The 19,262-nt window shown below is 42.6% G+C and overlaps 1 protein-coding gene across 5 annotated transcripts in view; it reads right to left on the bottom strand.

Annotated features, from left to right (window-relative positions):
* Positions 1-19,262, bottom strand: part of IGSF9B (immunoglobulin superfamily member 9B) — a 130,841-nt gene that overhangs the window by 60,190 nt on the left and 51,389 nt on the right. For all 5 annotated transcript variants that reach the window (XM_089537670.1, XM_089537671.1, XM_089537673.1 and 2 more), the window contains 3 exons: positions 12,896-13,047; positions 10,786-10,903; positions 486-627 (listed from right to left, as the gene is read on the bottom strand). In XM_089537670.1, coding sequence (XP_089393796.1) covers positions 486-627; positions 10,786-10,903; positions 12,896-13,047 — 412 coding nt within the window. The remainder of the gene's footprint in view (positions 1-485; positions 628-10,785; positions 10,904-12,895; positions 13,048-19,262) is intronic.

Below are 19,262 nucleotides of genomic sequence, written 5' to 3'. Positions count from 1 at the left end.
CCAGTTCTTGGTATGGGTTTGTTTGGCTTTTTACATTTATCTTTCTTACATGGTTTAACGCCAGTTACCAATAGATGATGGAAAATAAGACTTTTACTAAACATGCAAGCTTTGACACTTACAGGTCAAAATTTCTGAGACTCTTTCTTCTGAGATTATTTTTAAAAAATCAAGTTTAATCAATAAAGGTGAATAGTCACCCTGCTGCTTACAGTTTGCCACAATACTAAAAGATCTACCAATTTTTGATAGCAACTCCGGGCATCAGATGGAGTGAGGGTCGCTCTCTCCCTGCATGGTACAGTGGTGCCCAATTTAGTATACAAACAGAGACAAACAGAATACATGGCTTATCGATGCAGAAAAAAGGAGACCCCAAATGTAATCTTCTCTCCCATCCTGTTTCGCAAGCAGGTCCTTCAGCAGGATCAGACCAAAATAACATGGGAGAGAAAGAAAAGCCAAGCACCAGGTTTTGAACTCACTTCTTAAAGTACACATTCTCTTCTTCCCAGTACCAAGTGTAGGTCAGGTTGCCTGGATATGCCTCGGCCTGGCAGGTGAACATGGCATCCTGGGAGATGTTAACCGTGATGTTCTCTGGAGGGGAAACGATGAAAGGGGGTCCTGTGGGAGAGCAGGAGACAAACAGTTACCGCAGCAGCTGAAAATGGGAATATGAGCTCATAGCTACAGCAGCGCACTGCTAGCTGTGTGAGGAATGGAGATACACCAACCAGCAGCCACTTGTAGCAGTACAAGCAAGTGCCTATCTCACACAGTCAAGCTCAGTTGGCCCTTCTTTTCCTCCAGATAGCATGAAGTTTGCAGACTCTCTTGTTAATGCTATAAGGAGGTCCCAAGCCCTTGTCCTAGTAGACAAGGACCATCGCATGGCAGGAGAGCATAGACTATGCCTGAAGAACTGATACCGCTTGACACCACTTTAACTGCTATGTCTCAGTGCTATGGAATATGTAGTTTAACGTTCTCTGCCAGAGAGCTCTGATGTCACAACAAACTACAAAGCAGTGTCAAACTGCATTAATTCTACAGTGTAGATCAGTGTTTCCTAGACATTTGAGCCAATAATCAGGAATTTTGGGAGCTGAGGTCCAAAACATCTGGGGGAACAACGTTTAGGAAACACTCGTAGATGCAGCTAAACATCGATTTGCATTTCATTGTATTTTTAAAATGTATTCTCTACTGTTGTAACCCACCCGATTATTTGTGATTGGGTGGGCTATAAATAAATTATTTACTATATTATATTATTATTATCTCAGAAAATGACAAATCCTAGGATTCTGTAGCATTGAGCCATGGCAGTTCAAGTGATGTCAAACTGAATTAATTCTGCAGTGTGGCAGCAGCCCATGACTGCAGACACTTCTGCTTTCATTTTCTAACATCTGTATTCTATTAGAACAGGCCCAAGACATTTTGTTGCCGGAAACAAAGAACAAGGGGGTGTTTGCCCACCATCAACATGACTTTCATTCTGTGAACACTACACTGGGCTTGAATTTTTTTCAAAACTGGCAATGTGACAGTGTCCTTTACTGCAGTGTCATTCAAAGTGGTGGTCCCTGGACCTGTGTACCAGTCCCTGAGCTGTCAGGAGTTGATCTCTGGCTAGTTTCTAGAAAATTAACAAACAATTGTATCCAATGGACACAATTTTTGTGTCAGTCCTTGGCACATTGGGAAAATATAACTGCTAGTCCCCCATATCAGTTAGCCTGAGAAGCACCGTTCTACTGCGCTTGAAGGTAACAGAGAAGCCCAGCAGGCTTTGTGACACTCATCTCTCAGATTTAACCTCTTGCTGCCAAGTCTGAGCATCTATTACTACCTCTAAAACCACCTCTTTGGACCTAATGATAGGTCCAACCTGTGGGACTTGTAAGACCCAAGTAGAAAACCCTGTCACACAAGTGGCCATCCAGTTTGACAGTGCTATACTCCATGGAAAAATAGACTATGATTTCCCAGTTCAACACAAAAACCCACTGGGGGGGGGGGGGGGCTAAACAGACTGCCCCTTTTGAGTGGCCTGCTGCCGTTCCTTTCAGTGCCAGATCAGGGCTACAACAACTACATGCCGCAGCCTCAATCTGGCCTTTCCTGGACACTAAAGGGAATGGCAAAATGCCGCTCCTTTTCGCACCAGAGAAAAGGCGCTTTTGCTGCCACAGCAGCAGTTTCTGGCACTCCTTTTGGCACTGTGTCATCTGGATGCAGCGCCAAAGGAGTGCCATAATGTCGCACTGTGCAGTTGGGTGCACAGTGTGACGGCAGTATCAGGGCAGTGTCGGGGCACGTGTCATGCAGATGCTACGCCCCATTCTGCCCTGAGGCCAGCGTAAAATGCCAGTCTGTTCAACCTCTGGGTGACCTTGGGTGAGTCAAACTCTCTCAGCCTCAGAGGATGGCAATGGCAAACCTCCTCTAAAGAAACTTACCAAGAAACCCTATGATAGGTTCACCTTAGGATCGCCAGAAGTCAAAGATTACTTGGAGGCACACAACAGTAACAAAGCTTTAGGAAGGTGCCTGTGTATCTGTTATTATGGTTTTATGTGGCCTTCTTTGAAGACCTCAGAAAAGTTACTCTTTTTGACTAGCACTGCCAGAATCTGTCAGCATTGCCTAAAGCATCTGTGCTAACAAAAATTATGTTGTCCAGTAACAAGCAATTTAGCTGCAAGTCAGAGTGTTTCTGATTCAATTTTCTCAGATTCGGAAAGGTGCCTTATGCAAGCCACTGTTTATCAGCAACAGACCATCCCTTCCACCACTATCTCCACCCAGCTTCTACATTACTAGGAAAATGCTACTACATAGGTTTGCAGTCATGATTACTGCTGTATGAGAAGTGCTTTGAACTTTCTGAAGTGCTACATAAGTGATAGTTTCTGAAGTGCTGGTATTATTATTTACAGCCCAATTTCAGCATTTAGCAAAGGGCAGTTTTAAAATGTAAGGGCATTATTACATGAATGCAAAAAGGAAAGAAAGAAACAGCTAGATTTTATCCTTAGAATCAAATGGCATATTTATGGCTTTATCAACAAGGCTACACGATTGCTGTAGCTCCACAGTGGCTTCCTCAGTGTCTCAGATCTTAAATTCTGAAAAGGGTAAGAAAGATAAGAAGGAGGATGTTTCTAGTCCTCAAGGCTACATGCTTATTGGTCTTACATTCCCCATCAGTCTTCTAAAGTAGCACATGCATTGACAAATAAATACTTTTGTAGAGCTGTGTGGCCAACAATTCAGTAGGTGAAGCTCTTGCTAATCTGCAGGTGGAAAAGCCAAACCTGTGGAATTTCTAGCACAACTGCTAAAGGTGCAGAAGAGTTCCCAGAAAGAAATCAAACTGAATTTGTCAACCTGATTAAATAAAGTGTGAGTGTATGCGTGTGCACACTATGTAGATATAAAAATATTGAAGGATAGCCCCTACAGGCACGAGATCCTGTCTGATCTTGGAAGTTAAGTTGGGTTGTACCAAGGATTAGTATGTGGATGGGAGACCATTAGTAAATACCAGGTGCTGTAAGACTATATTTCAGAGGAAGGAACTGCCAAAACCACCTCTGACTATTCCTTGCCAAAGAAAACCTTTGAAATTCACGGGGTCATCATAAGTCGACAGGTCACTTGAAGGCACAGACACACAGACTTCAGTTAGCTATGTTCATATCAGCAAAGCCCTATGTGGCTGGAAACACTGTGTACTGAGACCTCCACATTTGCTGGGATTAGGGGCACAGGAACCCCCTGGAAGTGAAAAAAAATGCAAATTAAAAAAGGCTCTTTTCGTATGTGAGAAAACACTTCTCTAAGAATCTTTAAGTCCTGCAGTGCAACTCCACGGTCAACATCTACCAGAGGTTGACCATGGGATTACACCAGAGGACCTATAAATGCCTAAAGAAGTGTTTTCTCTAGGAATCTCTAGGCCTTCCAGTGCAACTCTATGCTCAACTTCCAGCAGAGTTACACTGGAGAACCTAGAGATTCTTAGAGAGAACATATTAATCAAATCTGCAAATAATGAAATCCACCAAAGTCAAAGCTGCAGATGAGGAGGGTCAACTGTACAAAGAACTGTGTACTGTCTTTAGAGAACAACATTACTACTGACAGGGATTGGGGGGAAGAATTGTATTCCATCTCCTCCAGGGGCAAAAGCTGACCATTTTTTAAAACAACATTGTTTACGAAGTAGGAGAAGGGTGGTGGCTCATTAAATTGGGAAGCACTGCTATTTTCACTCTCTACTGCATTTCAGTTTTGAATTCAGTCCCTCCAGACTTATCTTTAAAGAGGGTGAAAGGGAGGTGAATAAAATGAATGACAGCTGCTTGTAACTCAGGATGGCTATTTCATCCGCCTGACAGGCAATACCACAAGGGTATCCCAATTAAATGTGTCTTTTTTTTTTCTGTGATACTAAGAGGAAGCAGAGACATTAACTGCCACTACTATGACGGTTATCTACCATGAGTACACTTAAACGCATTCAGCATTCCTGAAAGGCCCTGGGAGTTTTAACAGAGGAAATTCCCAATCTTCCGGCTACTCACCTCCATGCAGCCTAAGCCCACATGTCCCAATAGTGAGAGGTCCCATGCCTCTTGTCTCTCTGTGTGTGTTTCACACACCACACACGTACACAACCACAAAGAGACAATCCAAGATGGGAACTGCAGGCCCACCACATCTGAGGAGACACATGTTTGTCTACCCTGTTTTAGGGTCACCAAGAGATTAAACACAGGGATGGGGATATGCAAGTGAAGTACACTTGTGTTAATAACATGTGCCCCCCTAGATGTGATGGTCCAGCAATTCCCGTAATCTGTTACCCAGCATCACCAATGGTGAAGAATGCTGAATATTGTAGTCAAGCAACATCTGGAGGGATGTGTGATTCCCCAGGGGTTAAAAAAATATTTGATTTTTTCGTAACTGGTTACTAATATCTACTTGTCAAGCGGCCTAGGTACTCTAAAGGCACCAGATCTTGCCTGATCTTGAAAGCCAAATAGGATCAGCCCTGGTTAGTATTTTCAAGGTAAACCATCAATGTGCTGTAGATTATATTTTTGAGGAAGAAACTTGAAAAGCCACCTCTGAGTATTCCTAGCCTAAGAAAACCCAATGAAATTCATGGGATCGCCATGAGCTGACAGGCAACTTGAAGGCAAAACAAAAAACAAAAAACCCAAATTCCTAAAAGTCATATTGCCTAGTTCAGATTATAATTTCAAGATTGTGCACTTTGAATTCAGTTTGCACCAGTAGAGATAAACTGAGTATTTTTACTGCTTCAAATGCTACTCTGTTAGTGGGGAGAAGGGTCATGTACATGTTTTGGCTGCAGAGGGTTAAAGCGTCTCAAGCTGGGAATGACCCCGGCCAAAGAACTGCTGTCAGTCACAACAGAGAGCAGAAGACACAGGCCAGTTTAGCTGCATCCACTGGACAGCGAGCTGAGAGCAGCCTGCAGCAACCTCCCAGCATAAACCCCATTGTCAAGGACAGGAGAAAGACTGTGTGTGGCCTCAGAGGACTGACAGCTGCTGAAAGCTTATGCTTCCTCCCTTCCAAAAAGGACTCTGTTAGAGCTGCCAGCCATTCTTTTTGCATTGCTGCTGAAAAGAGCATCCCTCACTTATCCCAGGGACATAAATCTTCACATATTTTGTCCTTGCATGCATGCAAGGACACATGCTTTCTGTAGTTTTCTACTGGCTGCACAAATTCTTTTGCATAATCTCAATTCGACAGGGATACTCCTGATTAATCCCTTGCCATGCTACCTTTTCAGTTTCTTTAAAAATGTCCCAGTTTCTCCTTTCTACTCCTACTTTCTGCCTTTGTCCTCAGTTTACCTCCACTGGTGCAAACTAAATTCAAAGTGCAAAAGCAGTTTTCCTTCAATTAATTTAGCAGAAAAAGAAAAAATGCTGGCAATGGAATCTTGCCTTCCCTGGAAACTCAGGCAAAAGCAAACTGTATGTTACAGCCTCTCCTAGTTTATGTGTTCTTACTCATTAATGGCTTTGGCCATCTTAGTCACACTCCAATGTTGTTTGGCCCCATGTGTCCAAGTTTTTATCTGTAAAATGTTGAAGGGTATGCTTTTGTGCAGAAATGCATATAGGTTTTTCTGCCCGGAAAAGTTTTTTTTCCCTGTGCAAAAGAATATATTTCCAAAAAAATAAATTAAAAAATCACATAAACTGTTTTAGTGCACATTTTCTGAACAGAAAAAAAACATGCATAGACTATTCCCTGTACATAAAATATATTTTCTATGCAATCTGCCCCCCTCCCAACAAAGGCACACATTTTCTGTAAGTGCACTACTTTGCAAGACTTCTGTGGTCATTCTCTGCCACTGCTCCAAAAACTTGGAATGACCTCCGGAAGAGATTTGCCAATTATCCTCACTCGAGGTTTTTAAAAAGGCAACAAAAACCTTTCTCTTCCGGCAGGCCTTCCCCGATTGATAATGTCCAGAATCATTTGAATCCCCCTCCTTTTATTATTTTTCTTATTTGCAGTTTGTTTTTGTTTTTGTTTTTAATTTTTGATGTATTGTTATGTGCTTTTTAACCATGTTTTACTGTTTAATTTTATAGTTGGGAGGGAGGGTTGGGCCGGGGTCTTGTGGGGCTTGTTGTTTTTATTATTATGTATTGTATGAACTTTGTTGTTATCCGCCTCGATCCTCAAAGTGGAAGAGGCGGGATATAAATTATTATTATTATTATTATTATTATTATTATTATTATTATTATTATTATTATTATTGGAGCTATTCCCTCTTGAGTCTCCCAAGGGTTTCCTCCACATTTTTGCAGATGAATTGCCCTGGAAAGGCTTCCCAAACAATGAAAAATCTTGAGACATGTCTGTTTCTTTCTAACTTCCTGAGTGTCAGCAAGCCATTTTTAATTCTGGGAAACAAAAACGAATGAATCTCCTCCTTTCCGCCTCAACATCTTGGCTCTGTGCACATAATTATTTCATGATCATTTGTTTGCTTCCTTCCAAGCAGGCCATGGGTTTCTGGGAACTGTACTCCCAAAAGTAACTCTTATAACAGGACACTGTCAACTCTAACTATAAGTCCTCTCGCCACCCATCCCCATCTTAAGGCTCTTTGATGGCTCAGAACTATCTAATCAATACACCAATAATACAACTCCCAAAACACCTGCTAAGCAAACAGGATGGAAGGACGGGAGGGTCTATTATAGATGCAGACACACAGGCGATCAATAGGGCATGTCTCTCCCCCAAGGCAAGGCAAAGCCGGGGCTGTCCCACTTTCAGCCTGAGAACTTTCCTACTGCAAAACCCTCTAAGCAGGGACAGAAGGCACATCAGCCCTTCCTCCCTACTCTGTCCTTTGCATCTCTCACATTGTTCAGCTGAGCTGGCAGCCTTCACCATTATTTAAATGTCTGGGGTTTGGACTTAATTCTCTTGTTTATTTATTGATGGCATTTTGGATGGTTCCCCCCCCCCTTCTTTTTTTAATGGATGATTGGAAAGGGGCCCAGCTCACTGGCTGGAGGTTATATGGTCATTTGCTCAAGAGTCACCTTGAAAGAGATTCATGTGGTTAACTCTTCTTTAATGGGAAACACAAAGTAAAATGCACACTCCAAGGAGATGGGGTGGGCAATGTCATCTCTCCACAAAATGCCCCTTATTATAATTGACATAATTTGCTGCCAAGGCCCTTGTGGCTAGTACAACATTTCTCCATGCCCTCTGAGCCCAATAAAACAGATTCCTCATATGTACGCACATAGTTTAACCCAGCATGGAGTTCAACTGTGGTATTTGCTTCCAGCGAATGTGGTGATAGCGGCTGAGTTGAACAGCTTTAAAAGGGGATTAGACTTCTTATGATCCTCATCATTAACAGAGGAACATAAAGCCAGCATGGTGTAGTGGTTTGAGTGTTGGATGTTATCTCTCTCTTTCATCTCTCACTCATCCTCTTCTTCTTCTTCTTCTTCTCTCTCTCCCACATCCTCTTTTTTCTTCTTTCCCAAAACAAAAATTCATCTCCCTCATCCTCTAGTCCCTCTGTTTTTCCATCCTCTGCAACTTCTTCTCTCAGTTCTTTTATTCTGTCTCACCTTCCCCACCTACAATTCCTGGTCCTTTCCCTCCTACACTGTCCCCATATCTACTAACTACACTTGTCGCATATACTCAACTATAAGTCGACTTCATGTATAAGTTGAGGGCAGGTTTTGGATTTTGGTATGACCCATGGAGACATTGAGGGTAAAACATAGGCGCATGTAACAAAGGATTTAAAGGATGAAGCAAAGGAAAGCAACGCCAAAGAACTTACAAAATTCCAGCAGGCATAACTGTTTGTGCTCACCCTAAAGGGTGGAAAGATGAGAGAGCAGAGGGGGTGAGTGTTTCAGAGACAGAATACTCTCTTGCCTTTCCTTTTTTAATAAGCGTTAAAGTACAGTACTTGCACTGATTCGCAAATAAGTTAACTGAGTTTTTTGGGGGTCAATTTTTTAACTAAGATTTCTAGACTTATACATGAGTACAGTGCATCTGTGTCATATATGGGCGTGCCATACATGGCTTTCAGCTTACACTTGAAGCTGCACAGCAGGAGAAACAATGTCGCACATGCCCGTATATGCACAACACATGCATGCGCCCCATTGTTTTCAGTGGGGCTCGAACATACACATATTCCCCTTACACACGGGGGAGGGGATCCAGAACGGATCCCCTACATAAGGGAAGGGCCCACAGTATATACAACATCTTCTCCTTCTGTTCCTAAACCCATTCTCATTTACACTTTATCGTTCTCCTTCTGCCCATTTCCCAGTTCTCCTAGCTAGCTATATCTTCTTATTTATTATCCAGACCTCTTTTTGTCTCTGTCGTCCTCTTTTTCATTCTGATTCCACTTCTGCTAGCTACACTCATCATCTTTCTTCTCCTTCCTTCCCTCTCCCAAAACAAACAAACCTTGAAATCATGACCAGAATATGTTAGAATCTCAGCAACTTAAAATTACAAATTCATTAAAATAAACAAGGTTTGCTTCATTGATAGGATTCCCTGAGGGTCTCTATACTCATGATTATCTATTATCATTATCATCAACATCATTATCACTGGCACTGTTATCCTCTTCTCCCACTCACTAAAATTTTGTTGAGATCTAAAATTTGATAGCTCCTTTAAAAAAAGAAGTAAGTTTTTAAAATAAAGACTTTCAGCCATCTACAGATATAAATATTATCTTCTTTCATTTTCACTTGCAAGAAAGAAATACTCTCCCCCCCCCCCCCCCCGCCAAGCTAGGCAAGATTACACATTTTTGCACACGTTTCATTTTGTTGTTGCTGTTCTTCCCACATCTTTGGACTTTTTCTTCCAAAATGAATGACAAAGTTACTTTTGCATGAAATAAATCTTTTGCACACAAAATACCTGGGGAGGGGGAGCATCTACATTGCTTTTGTACATCATTCAACTTTTTGTTATTGCTGCTCCTGACAAAAATAAAGTGCTGGTCTTTTCACTCTTGTGCAAGGGTTGAAAAATGTCCAGGAAGCTGACTATTTCTCAGCAGGTTGTTTTAACGTTTCAAGACACTTTTTCTTGTCAAGGGTAAGAAAACTGGCAAATATTTTTTACGGCCCTTGTTCTATCACTGTTCTTTTGGTGTGCAATTTACATATTAGTAACATATCTTAAAAGTCCCCTTTCTTCCTTCCTTGCGCTCCTTTGGCCAGGTATCGTTGCTTCAAAGAGAGATTTTTGTGAATGGGACACTGTATCTTCATCATTTTTATGTTATGCTTCTACATGGGAGCTTTAAGAGAGTGACAATTCAAAGAAAAGGAAGAAGACATTGTGCACGTAAAAAAGGGGAAGCTATATTAAGTCTATATAGTAGAAGTCTAGTATATACTACTAAGCATGTACATTGGTATTCCCACATCTGTTGTCAATCGGTACAAGGGGGGACTGCTGAGGGCAGCAGTGGTATCCAAAAGAGGACACTGGTCCTTCTGCTTTGCTGCAGCCATGGCTTCCTCCTCAGGAGGAGGCTGCCACCATGGTGAAGTCTGGAGGGGTGCACTGTTCCTTCTCCTTTGCCATGGTAGTGGCTCCTTCCTTGTTTCTCATTAACCTGCAGCAGGAGGAGGGCATGACTGGGTCTCACCCCTCTTCTGAGGTGTCACCCAGTGTGGGCTGCACCCTTTGCATCTCCTTTGTGACGTCATTGGGCCTGTATACTAGACAGTCAGTGTGTCGCAGAGGTCTGAGTGTTGTACTATGACTCTAGAAACCAGGGTTCGATTCCCCCACAGCCACGGAAACCAACTGGGCAACTTTGGGAAAATCACATACTCGCAGCCCCAGAAAACCCTAAAATAGGTTTCCCATTAGTTGGAAATGACTTGAAGGCACACAACAACAACATACACTAGGCATACCTCAAATCATGCCCTGCATCCAGAAAGCCAGTAACACATTTCTCTGTTCTTCGTTATTTTAAATATATACTAAGTTAACAGCTCCCAAATGACTAAGCATTCCCTTCCTCCTGGAACATGAAAAATCCAGCCAGCATACATCATGCTGAAGCAAAATAATATCCACAGCAGCAAAGTCTTTGACCGAAAGATTAGGGCTGTGGCAAACATCCTGTTTTTAGATCATCTATAAGGATGGTCCAGTGCTAGCGATTACCTTGGACAAGTAAGCGGGTAGTGTGCACGGCCTCCCCCTGGATACTGTACGCTCGGCAGGTGTAAGCTCCTCTGTCATTCCGACTGATAGAAGTAACAGTCAGGCTCCCATCCCTAACCTGAGAGAGAGGAAAATGAAAATCAACACACAAAGTCGCTGCCAAGGCACAAACCCCCCTTGCCCAAGACTTGACTGGAGAAGGGCAGTCCTTTCCGCTTCCCAAAATGATGAGGCAAAGCTGGACCACCAAGACTCTTTTGTAGTTGAGCCTTCTCAAGCATTATTAATCAGAAGAGTATGAAACTACCAAATATTAAGATAGGAATTAACACTGAGCCCTCCCATGAAAAAACAGAGGCTGACTGCAATCTATGCTATGCACACCTACTTAGGAATAAGCTACACTGAATGATTTTGCTTCCAAACTCTTCATCTTTCTGAATGTTTCAGTGATAATGAATAGGGAAAGTAATTAATAACAATTTGTCTGCCAAAGTAATTGATAAGTTGTCTGCTAGGGTTGCCTCTCCAACAAAAAAAAGAATGGGAAAAAAAGGAACAATTCTGAGCTCCCTGCTCAGTACAGCTACAAATCCACACATTCCCAAGTATGCATAAACACAGGCCCAGAGCCAAACTAGACTGTGCCTCGGCATCTCCTCCCTATGCAAATAGCAGTTTGGGGTGGGATGTTTTTTGCCAGGACTGTAACTGTGGAGCAAACATTTAAACTCCCTATCCACCCCTGTTACAATCCCATGCCCTTGTCTGCGGATATGCTTTTCAAACTTGCACTTGTTTAAATACAAAGATGTATTTTAACATCACGTATGCTTTGGCTGCCTACAAAAATACGCCAGGATGCCCAGGTACTGGTACTGGTAGCAGGAGACTGGGTGGGAACATGAAGCAGGACAAACTTTCAGGAGAGACAACATTTCCAGCTGACATTATACACACATCCCTTTTCACAACTATGATCCATCCTCTCTCCTCACCAGCTGGTGCCACCCTTCCCTGCTGTCATTACTTCACATCCTCCTACCCTCTGAATTTGTAACAAATGATTCCTAATTATTGCAAGAGTCAAATTATATGCCTGATTTGCCCATTACAATTCACACAGAATTGGTGACCGTGTGAAAAGCAGAGGATTTGTAATGGATGGAAAAGAAAGCAGGAGATTTTTACATCAGGAAAGTAGCTGCACCCCAGCAGTGTGGAGGCTCTATATACTGTTGCAAATATGCTAATTCATGAATTTAGAGTGGAGAATTTGGAAAGGTAAAAAAATCAGCAGCATCACTCATAAAATAGCATTTGCTGCCAAGGGCCCACTCAGCTTAATTATAATTCAGAAGAACTGCCAGGAGCTAGATGAAATACTTTGGTAGTTGGCTATCTCTGACTTGGAACATATATGCATAGTGGCATATTGCACATAAGTGGGGAATTCACTATCACAAGATGAAGTGGCGGATGACAATCTGGATGGATTTCAAAATGAGGAAAAGGTAATTCTTGGAGCTCAAGGCTCTTAGTTGCTATTGGTTGGGGTGGCTATATTTGACCTCTAATACCACAGCCAGAGCAGTGAGAGCCAACATGGTGTAATGGATTAAGCATCTGACTATGACTGAAAATCAGGGTTCAGTTCCCCACTGAGCCATGAAAACCCATTGGGTGTTCTTAGGTGAGCCATACTCTCTCAATCACAGAAAATCCCATGATAGGGTCACCTTAGAGTTGCCATAAGTCTGAAATGGCACACAGCAACAACCAGTAGCATATATAGCAGTCAGAGGAAGTGCAGTTGAACCCATGGCCTGCTGGCAGATTTCCCACAGGTAACTGGATGGCCACCGTACCAACACAATGCTTGACCTAATAGGTCTTATTTAGTGAGATTATATGAATCTGCCCAGTGCTATCTGCACAGTCATGTGTCCAACCCAGCTTTATGTACGTGTCATAGACAGGAATTTTCCAAGATACTGGGTTGAGCTCTTTGCCAAATATACTTCCCAAGACGTGTGAATTAAAGATGCCTGCACATCATGCATGCAGAACATGTGTGTACCACTAAGGTATGGACCCTCAAATATCTTACCTGATATTTGTTGTTTTCATTCAAGAGGTCCCCTTCTTTTAGCCAGGTGACAGTCGGCTTTGGGTTCCCAAAAGCCATGCAAGTGAGGGTTATGCTGCTGCCTTCCTTCGCCTCTACGTATTGGGGGGGAGTTTCTGTGAAGGTGGGGGGAGCTGTCAAAGAGATTTAAAAAAAGAGAAGATGTCTAAAGGTACTATGAGTCATGGTTGAAGGCCATGAAATGAAAAAAAGGAAACTGTGGAAGCTCAAATGCATGCGTGAGCAAAATGACAGCTGGTAACGACACCACCTTCTTAATTTTGTTGCACTGTTATAAACATAGAAAGCCAGTGTGGCATAATAATTTGAGTGCTGGAGTACCTTTCTGGAGTCCAGAGTTTCCAGCTCAGCCATGAAACCCACTGGGTAACCTTGGGCAAGTCACATGCTCTCAGCCTCTGGTGAAGGCAATGGCAAACCTCCTCTGCACAAGTCTTGCCAAGAAAACCCCATGATAGCTTTATCTTAGGGTCGTTGTAAGTTAGAAATGACTTGAAGACTCACAACATTAACAATAATTAAAATATTGGTATGAGCAACCTTGGCCTTGATTGAGTCCCAAAAGCATAGAATCCAACTTGCAGATAACTTCTAGCACAGTAGGTTCCGGAAAAAGAATCTCTCTGAAGGTCTTTCCTTGAAAAATGATGTCACTGCAATGGACATGAGCAGATAGTAGGAAGCAGGAGGGTAAATCAGCTTTCCCCTTGCCCCAGATGTTTTCAGTAATTTAACCAGGGATCCTAAGAAAATGTCATATGTATTGAAAGGATAAAGAGGATGAAGAGGGGTCCATATATTGTACTCACCACCCATTCACCCCACCATTACTGGATAATTGTCAAAATGCACAGAGGCACTGCAGTGCAGATACTAATCTGCCTTTTGATTAAAGAGTCTCTTGCAGAATTATAATAAAGGCCTAATCACAAATAGCTGTTAAGTCCAATTTCGTAGGAAGACATTCCAGCAATTTCAATTGACTCTGAAAAGAAATGATTTTGGGTAGCTGCCCTAACTAGATAAGATTTATTTTCTTAAAAGGGAAATATATATATATATAACTCAGCTAATATGCTCCTAGAGGGAAGTGTGGGGTGGGAAAGAGCTGGAAAGTGATTCCAAATACAAATATGATTGTGCTCACATGGCACTGCTGGATCTAAAGCATTAACATCTTGTTATTACAAGCCATGAGAAAATTGTTTACCATCATAATATAAAGGAGCCTCAACTTCCTTGAAAATGGAGACTTGTCACTGATGTGAAGGATGCCTCAAATTATTTAGGACTGGTATTAGAGACACTATTACCATAGCTTCAGAATCTGCCCAATGCTATATACCCTTGGCATGCATGCAAGAAAAACTAGCCCTGTCTGAGAATGTCCAAAGTAGATGTCAGAAGCCCTTCCAGTTTCTGCAATCCACTCAATTTTGACAAAGCAGAACAGTTTAAAAGCTCTGCAGAGCAGAAGCAAGAAGACTGACCTGCAAATGCTGCATATCCTGAATATCCAAGACCTGGATATCCAGCAAATGTTCCATATTCAGTCTGATACCACTGCAAGACACAATGTTATCTAAATTTCACAGCATCTTTACACTGAAAATCCCAGGTGGGTAAAAAGTTTCTGCAAAACACATGCGAGCTGTCTGAATCAAAATTCTCTCAAAGCAACTTAGCTTAATGCCTGACAGCCTTCCATATTGGAGAGGAATAAGGCAGGGAAAGGAATTTGCAATGCCAATGAACATTCTTCAATGGTGTATATTTACTAAGAGAAATTCATGGATCATCACCAAGTATTAACTTCTAGTATTTTTAATTTAAGTGCTGTTGAGGGAGGGGATAAAAGGGAGCAAAGTCCTCCATTTAGGCTCAAGGCAACCATTAGAAACCTCATTAGGTTTTAAATACACAACCAAATTCCAGACTCTCCGTCCCCCATCCCTGGAGCAACTGAGCCACACACAAGTTAGTTTATTTCTCGCGATTCATTAAGTTTCCACAATGTAGACAGCCTCGTGGGTTTCGTTTTCCCCAGCCCACAATGCCGCAGTGTCTGAGCTGCCAGCTACATGGCTGGGGAAGTGTTAAACAGAAAGAAATTCCAAGTTGCACTGAAAAAAACGGTTTGGCCATTTCATTATCTACAGTGTAAAGAGAGAGAGGAGGGAAGCAGAAAACTGTAAAGCCGAAATCTCAAGGTCATTGCTCAGGCACAAGAAAGGGTTGTTCTCATGTCATCTCTGAACATTGGTCATAGTGCTGAACATACACATCCCCATGCTCCACACCAACACACACACACACACACAACCCAGGAGTGGTACTTCCTTGAAGGTGGAAATGGATGTTCTCATGATTTTCAGCTTTAGCTTCTGAGACCAAAGGAAGAGCAGCTAGGAAAGACAAAATGGTTTTTAACATGAGATGCATCTACACTGTAGAAATAGGGCATTTTGACACCACTTTAATTGCCATGGCTCCATCCTACAGAAATCCTGGGATTGGTAGTTTTGTGAGGGACCAGCACTCTTTGGCGGAGAAGGGTAAAGACCGTGTAAAACTATCAATTCCAGGATTCCACAGGATGGAGGTATAGCACCTAAAGTGGTGTCAAACTTTATTATTTCTGCAGCATAGATGTGCCCTAGGTTTCCCAAATCTCAAGGTCTGGACCTCATACTCAGAACTGATACCTTCTTTTGTCCTCCTAAAAATGAGGTGAACAAATCTGGCAACCAGAGTTCGATTCCCAACTCAGCTGTGAAACCCACAGGGTGACCTTGGGCAAGTCACATGCTCTCAGCCTCAGGGAAAGGCAAGGGCAAACCTCCTCTAACTATATGACTCTAAGATCATGCACTATAAAGGAAAATTTCATCCTCCCCCATCACAACCACAACTGTACTGCCTGAGATGGGTCCTCACTGATCCCTTCCAAGGGGAGAAAATGACACTATGACCCACATGGACAACCTCCCCAGTAAAAAACCTACCATAGCTGACCCTCCAAACCCCAGGAAAACCACAAAAATCAGCCATCCTTATGCTGAATCAGGAAGTGCAAGGGACATGAAGTTACCTTTGGTGGCATTGCAACCAACAGTGTGGCCTGTAGAAGTGTTGCCAGGGAGGGAAAACTAACCCTGTCCCTTTCATCGTTGCCCAGCTCTGTCCTAGGGATGCAGAACAAGCAGATTGGAGAAGTTCATGTCGGGGTGAGTTAAACCAGGCCTGATCAAATTAGAGTGAACTGCAAGAATTCTAAAAACAGGCACTTGCAAGCAGTAGCACTGACCTACTTAGTGTAGAAGTTGCGCCTGCCTTAAAACCGACATACACACACACACACACTCCCTCTCACACACAGCAGATAGCAAGACAATTTAGATTGCAACCTTACACCAGCATACCTAGGGCCACTTCACATTACACAGTTATAGCACTATGACAGCACTTTACCATGGCATCATCCTGTAGAATCCTGAATTCTACAGTTGAAGGAGGGGTACTTAGAATTCCCAGCCAGAGAGGTCTAGTGCTTCATCAAACTACAAACCCCAGGAGTCCATAGGATGCCACCATGGCAATTAAAGTGCAATCATAATTGCATAATTCTGCAGTGTAAAAGGGGCTTAGTAGTAAGGCCCACTGAAGTCAGTAAGACTTACTTCTCAGTAGACATTCAGAAACTTTAAACAGCCACAATGGGGGAAATAACTAGAGATGTTCTTCCTCCAGATGTTGTTACATCAGACAATCTTCCAAACGTTCCAGGTATCTAAGATTCTCCCAGAACATGGGTGGCTCTAATATTCCAGATCTCAGAATATTTAAAGAGCAAAGAGTCTAGTGGCTTCAAGAATAAAAAAGTTTATCTGGCATTAGCTTTTGTTCACTGCAAACAATGAAAACGAATGTTGGAGTGTGGGGAAATGAATGAGATTGACGTTCTTGCAGGACTCCTTGTAACAGACTGACACAAGATTCACCTACACTGATAGGAAAATCCAGTTTATCTTTGGGTTATCCCAATCCACAGTAATCATGAGCTAGTCTACACACATTGAAGTGAGTTCAGGAGAACTGTCCACACAATTCTCCCTTTCAAATTCACCCTGGTCCAATAAACCGCAGTATGTGCGGCCACATAGCTGTGGTCACTCCAGGGTTTTTTCCCCTCTTCCTCCAATGCATGTGAATGTACGTATTTCTGAACTCCTCCTTCCAGCCTCACATCGATGTCATTCTGGAGCGCAGTCCACCTTCACACAAGAATATCCAGATTTTCCATTCAAAACCAGGATAAATTCCAAATGTTCCCTCCGGATTAAAGCCCTGAAGCCTGAATTCAGCACTCATTGTCCTGTATGTCATGTATGTCACTTGGACAGCTGCGGAGAAAACTAGATTTTATTTAAACTGTTTCATTTAGCATGTGTAGACGTGCTCACAAGCTTCGAAAATTTAATCTTTACAACTGCATCTCTCAGAATCCACAATGGCCATGCTGGCTGTAGCAGCCTGGGACCTGTAGTCCAAAATAAAAGTAACTTTCCCAAGCTCTGCTTCCGCCCTCCCCATACATAAGCTTCCTAGCAAGCCAGTCAGCATAGCAAAACATTTAGCCAGTAATGGTGGGAGAGGACAATATCACTCTCTCGAGAAAATAAAAAGACTGGTTTTTTTTACAAAGCAGTCCATGCGCCATGCTCTTTTCACCTCTGAAATTAAACGTGACAGCATTCTGCATGTTCCAGCGATGATGGAAAGGCTCAGCTAAAGAGCAATTTAAAAAAAAAAAAATTAAAAGGTACCTCTGATGTCCTTAAGAGTTAAACTTTAAAGTAAAGCTCAGCTCTCCGCTTCACCCAGGCAATGTTCCTGAACTTAAAGATTGTGCAGCTGCAACAAGGAACAGAGTCTGCCTCAGTGAGCATGCCTCATACTTCAAGAAATGCACATTAAAGGATGCTCAGTTGAGTGCAAAGCTCTTATTAAAAGTTAACGAGGCCAAGTTGCTCATTCTCCTGAAGGTCTGTTCCTTCCACCTCTCGGGCAGCATCTTCTTAGACAAGAGGAGAGCCATTTAACAAGGCCACTTTGTCCACTCTGTTTCCCAGTTGCACTTCTGCATCCTTTCCATTATTATTTTTTTGAAGCATTGCTGATCTCCCCAAACATCAGGACAGCTTATTAAGAAGTCGCACCTGACAAATCACAAGCACTAAAAACCAGTGTCTCAGAAGGGGTTGAGAAAGCTGGAGATGTTAGGTGAGAAGCAAAGAGATAAGAGTCAGGCAGCCCTCTATTGCCCCATCCCTGGTCAATAACTCATTTTCCTAGAGGACTACTTTGAAAAGGGTGCAGGGGTGATGTACTAGCTCTTGAAGCCTCACCCATGGAAGTGCAAGAATCAGAAAGCAAGCCAGAATTCATCTGGGAGCATGAGTAGAGCTTGGAAACATTTGTTTTTGGGAATTCAGCTCTGAAAATCCCAAGTGGCCATAATAGCTAGATGATTCTAATAGTTGTAGTCCAAAATAGTATGTATTCCAAACTCTGGGCATGGGCTGTATCCTGGAGCTGCGTCCATAGGTCTGGAAACTATGCCCTATGCGAAGCATCTTAGGAAAAGAGATGGTTAAGAAGTGACATCCATCCATTCAACCCATCCCTACTTTAAGTCCTTTTTAGATGAACCCTCAACACACAGTCCAATTACATGAGTTCACCACCTTCACAAAGCCAACTTTAGGAAATGGAATAAATAAACTGCAGAATCTCCTTCCCTATACATTGGATCCCAGAAATATAGAGACTCACTGCTCCTAATTACCTATTTCTAGCTTCTAAACCAACACCAAATTTCTTTTCTTTAGGCTTCTGTCTTGTCTTCACACCTTTCCTTCATCAATTCTCCCCACCCACGCTGCTGCCCACACCAGTTAACAGGCTGTGACTGCTCACCTGCCCATACTTCATAGCTGCTGCTATTTCCAGTTATAAAAGCTTCCTGTCATCTTTCACCGAGATCTGTTGCCTCCTTAGCCAAGTAAGCGCTCTGCTCTTTGACTCCTTCCATCTCCTAGGCAGGAGGGCATTCTGGGAAATCAGCATCTCTGCCACTATTCACTGCTGCATCTGTGCTCTCTTGGCTGTTGATCAGGCCCCCTCTAGCAAGGATCTTGAATAAAGGCCAGGATCTTGTTGGTGCACTACAGTAGCAGTTGTACTTTTGTCTAAGTCACACAGCAGTGGCAAAAGGGAAGGCAAGCAAAATCCAGTATCTCCAAGTAGCCTCTTGCTCCAGTGCCTC

This window comes from Sceloporus occidentalis, unplaced genomic scaffold, assembly GCF_023333645.1.
Source record: "Sceloporus occidentalis isolate IW3139 unplaced genomic scaffold, rSceOcc1.0.p SCAF_9, whole genome shotgun sequence".
NCBI classification, from domain to species: Eukaryota; Metazoa; Chordata; class Lepidosauria; order Squamata; family Phrynosomatidae; genus Sceloporus; species Sceloporus occidentalis.
The sequence above is the reverse complement of the archived record's forward strand: the minus strand, read 5'-3'. Positions and strand labels throughout refer to the sequence as shown.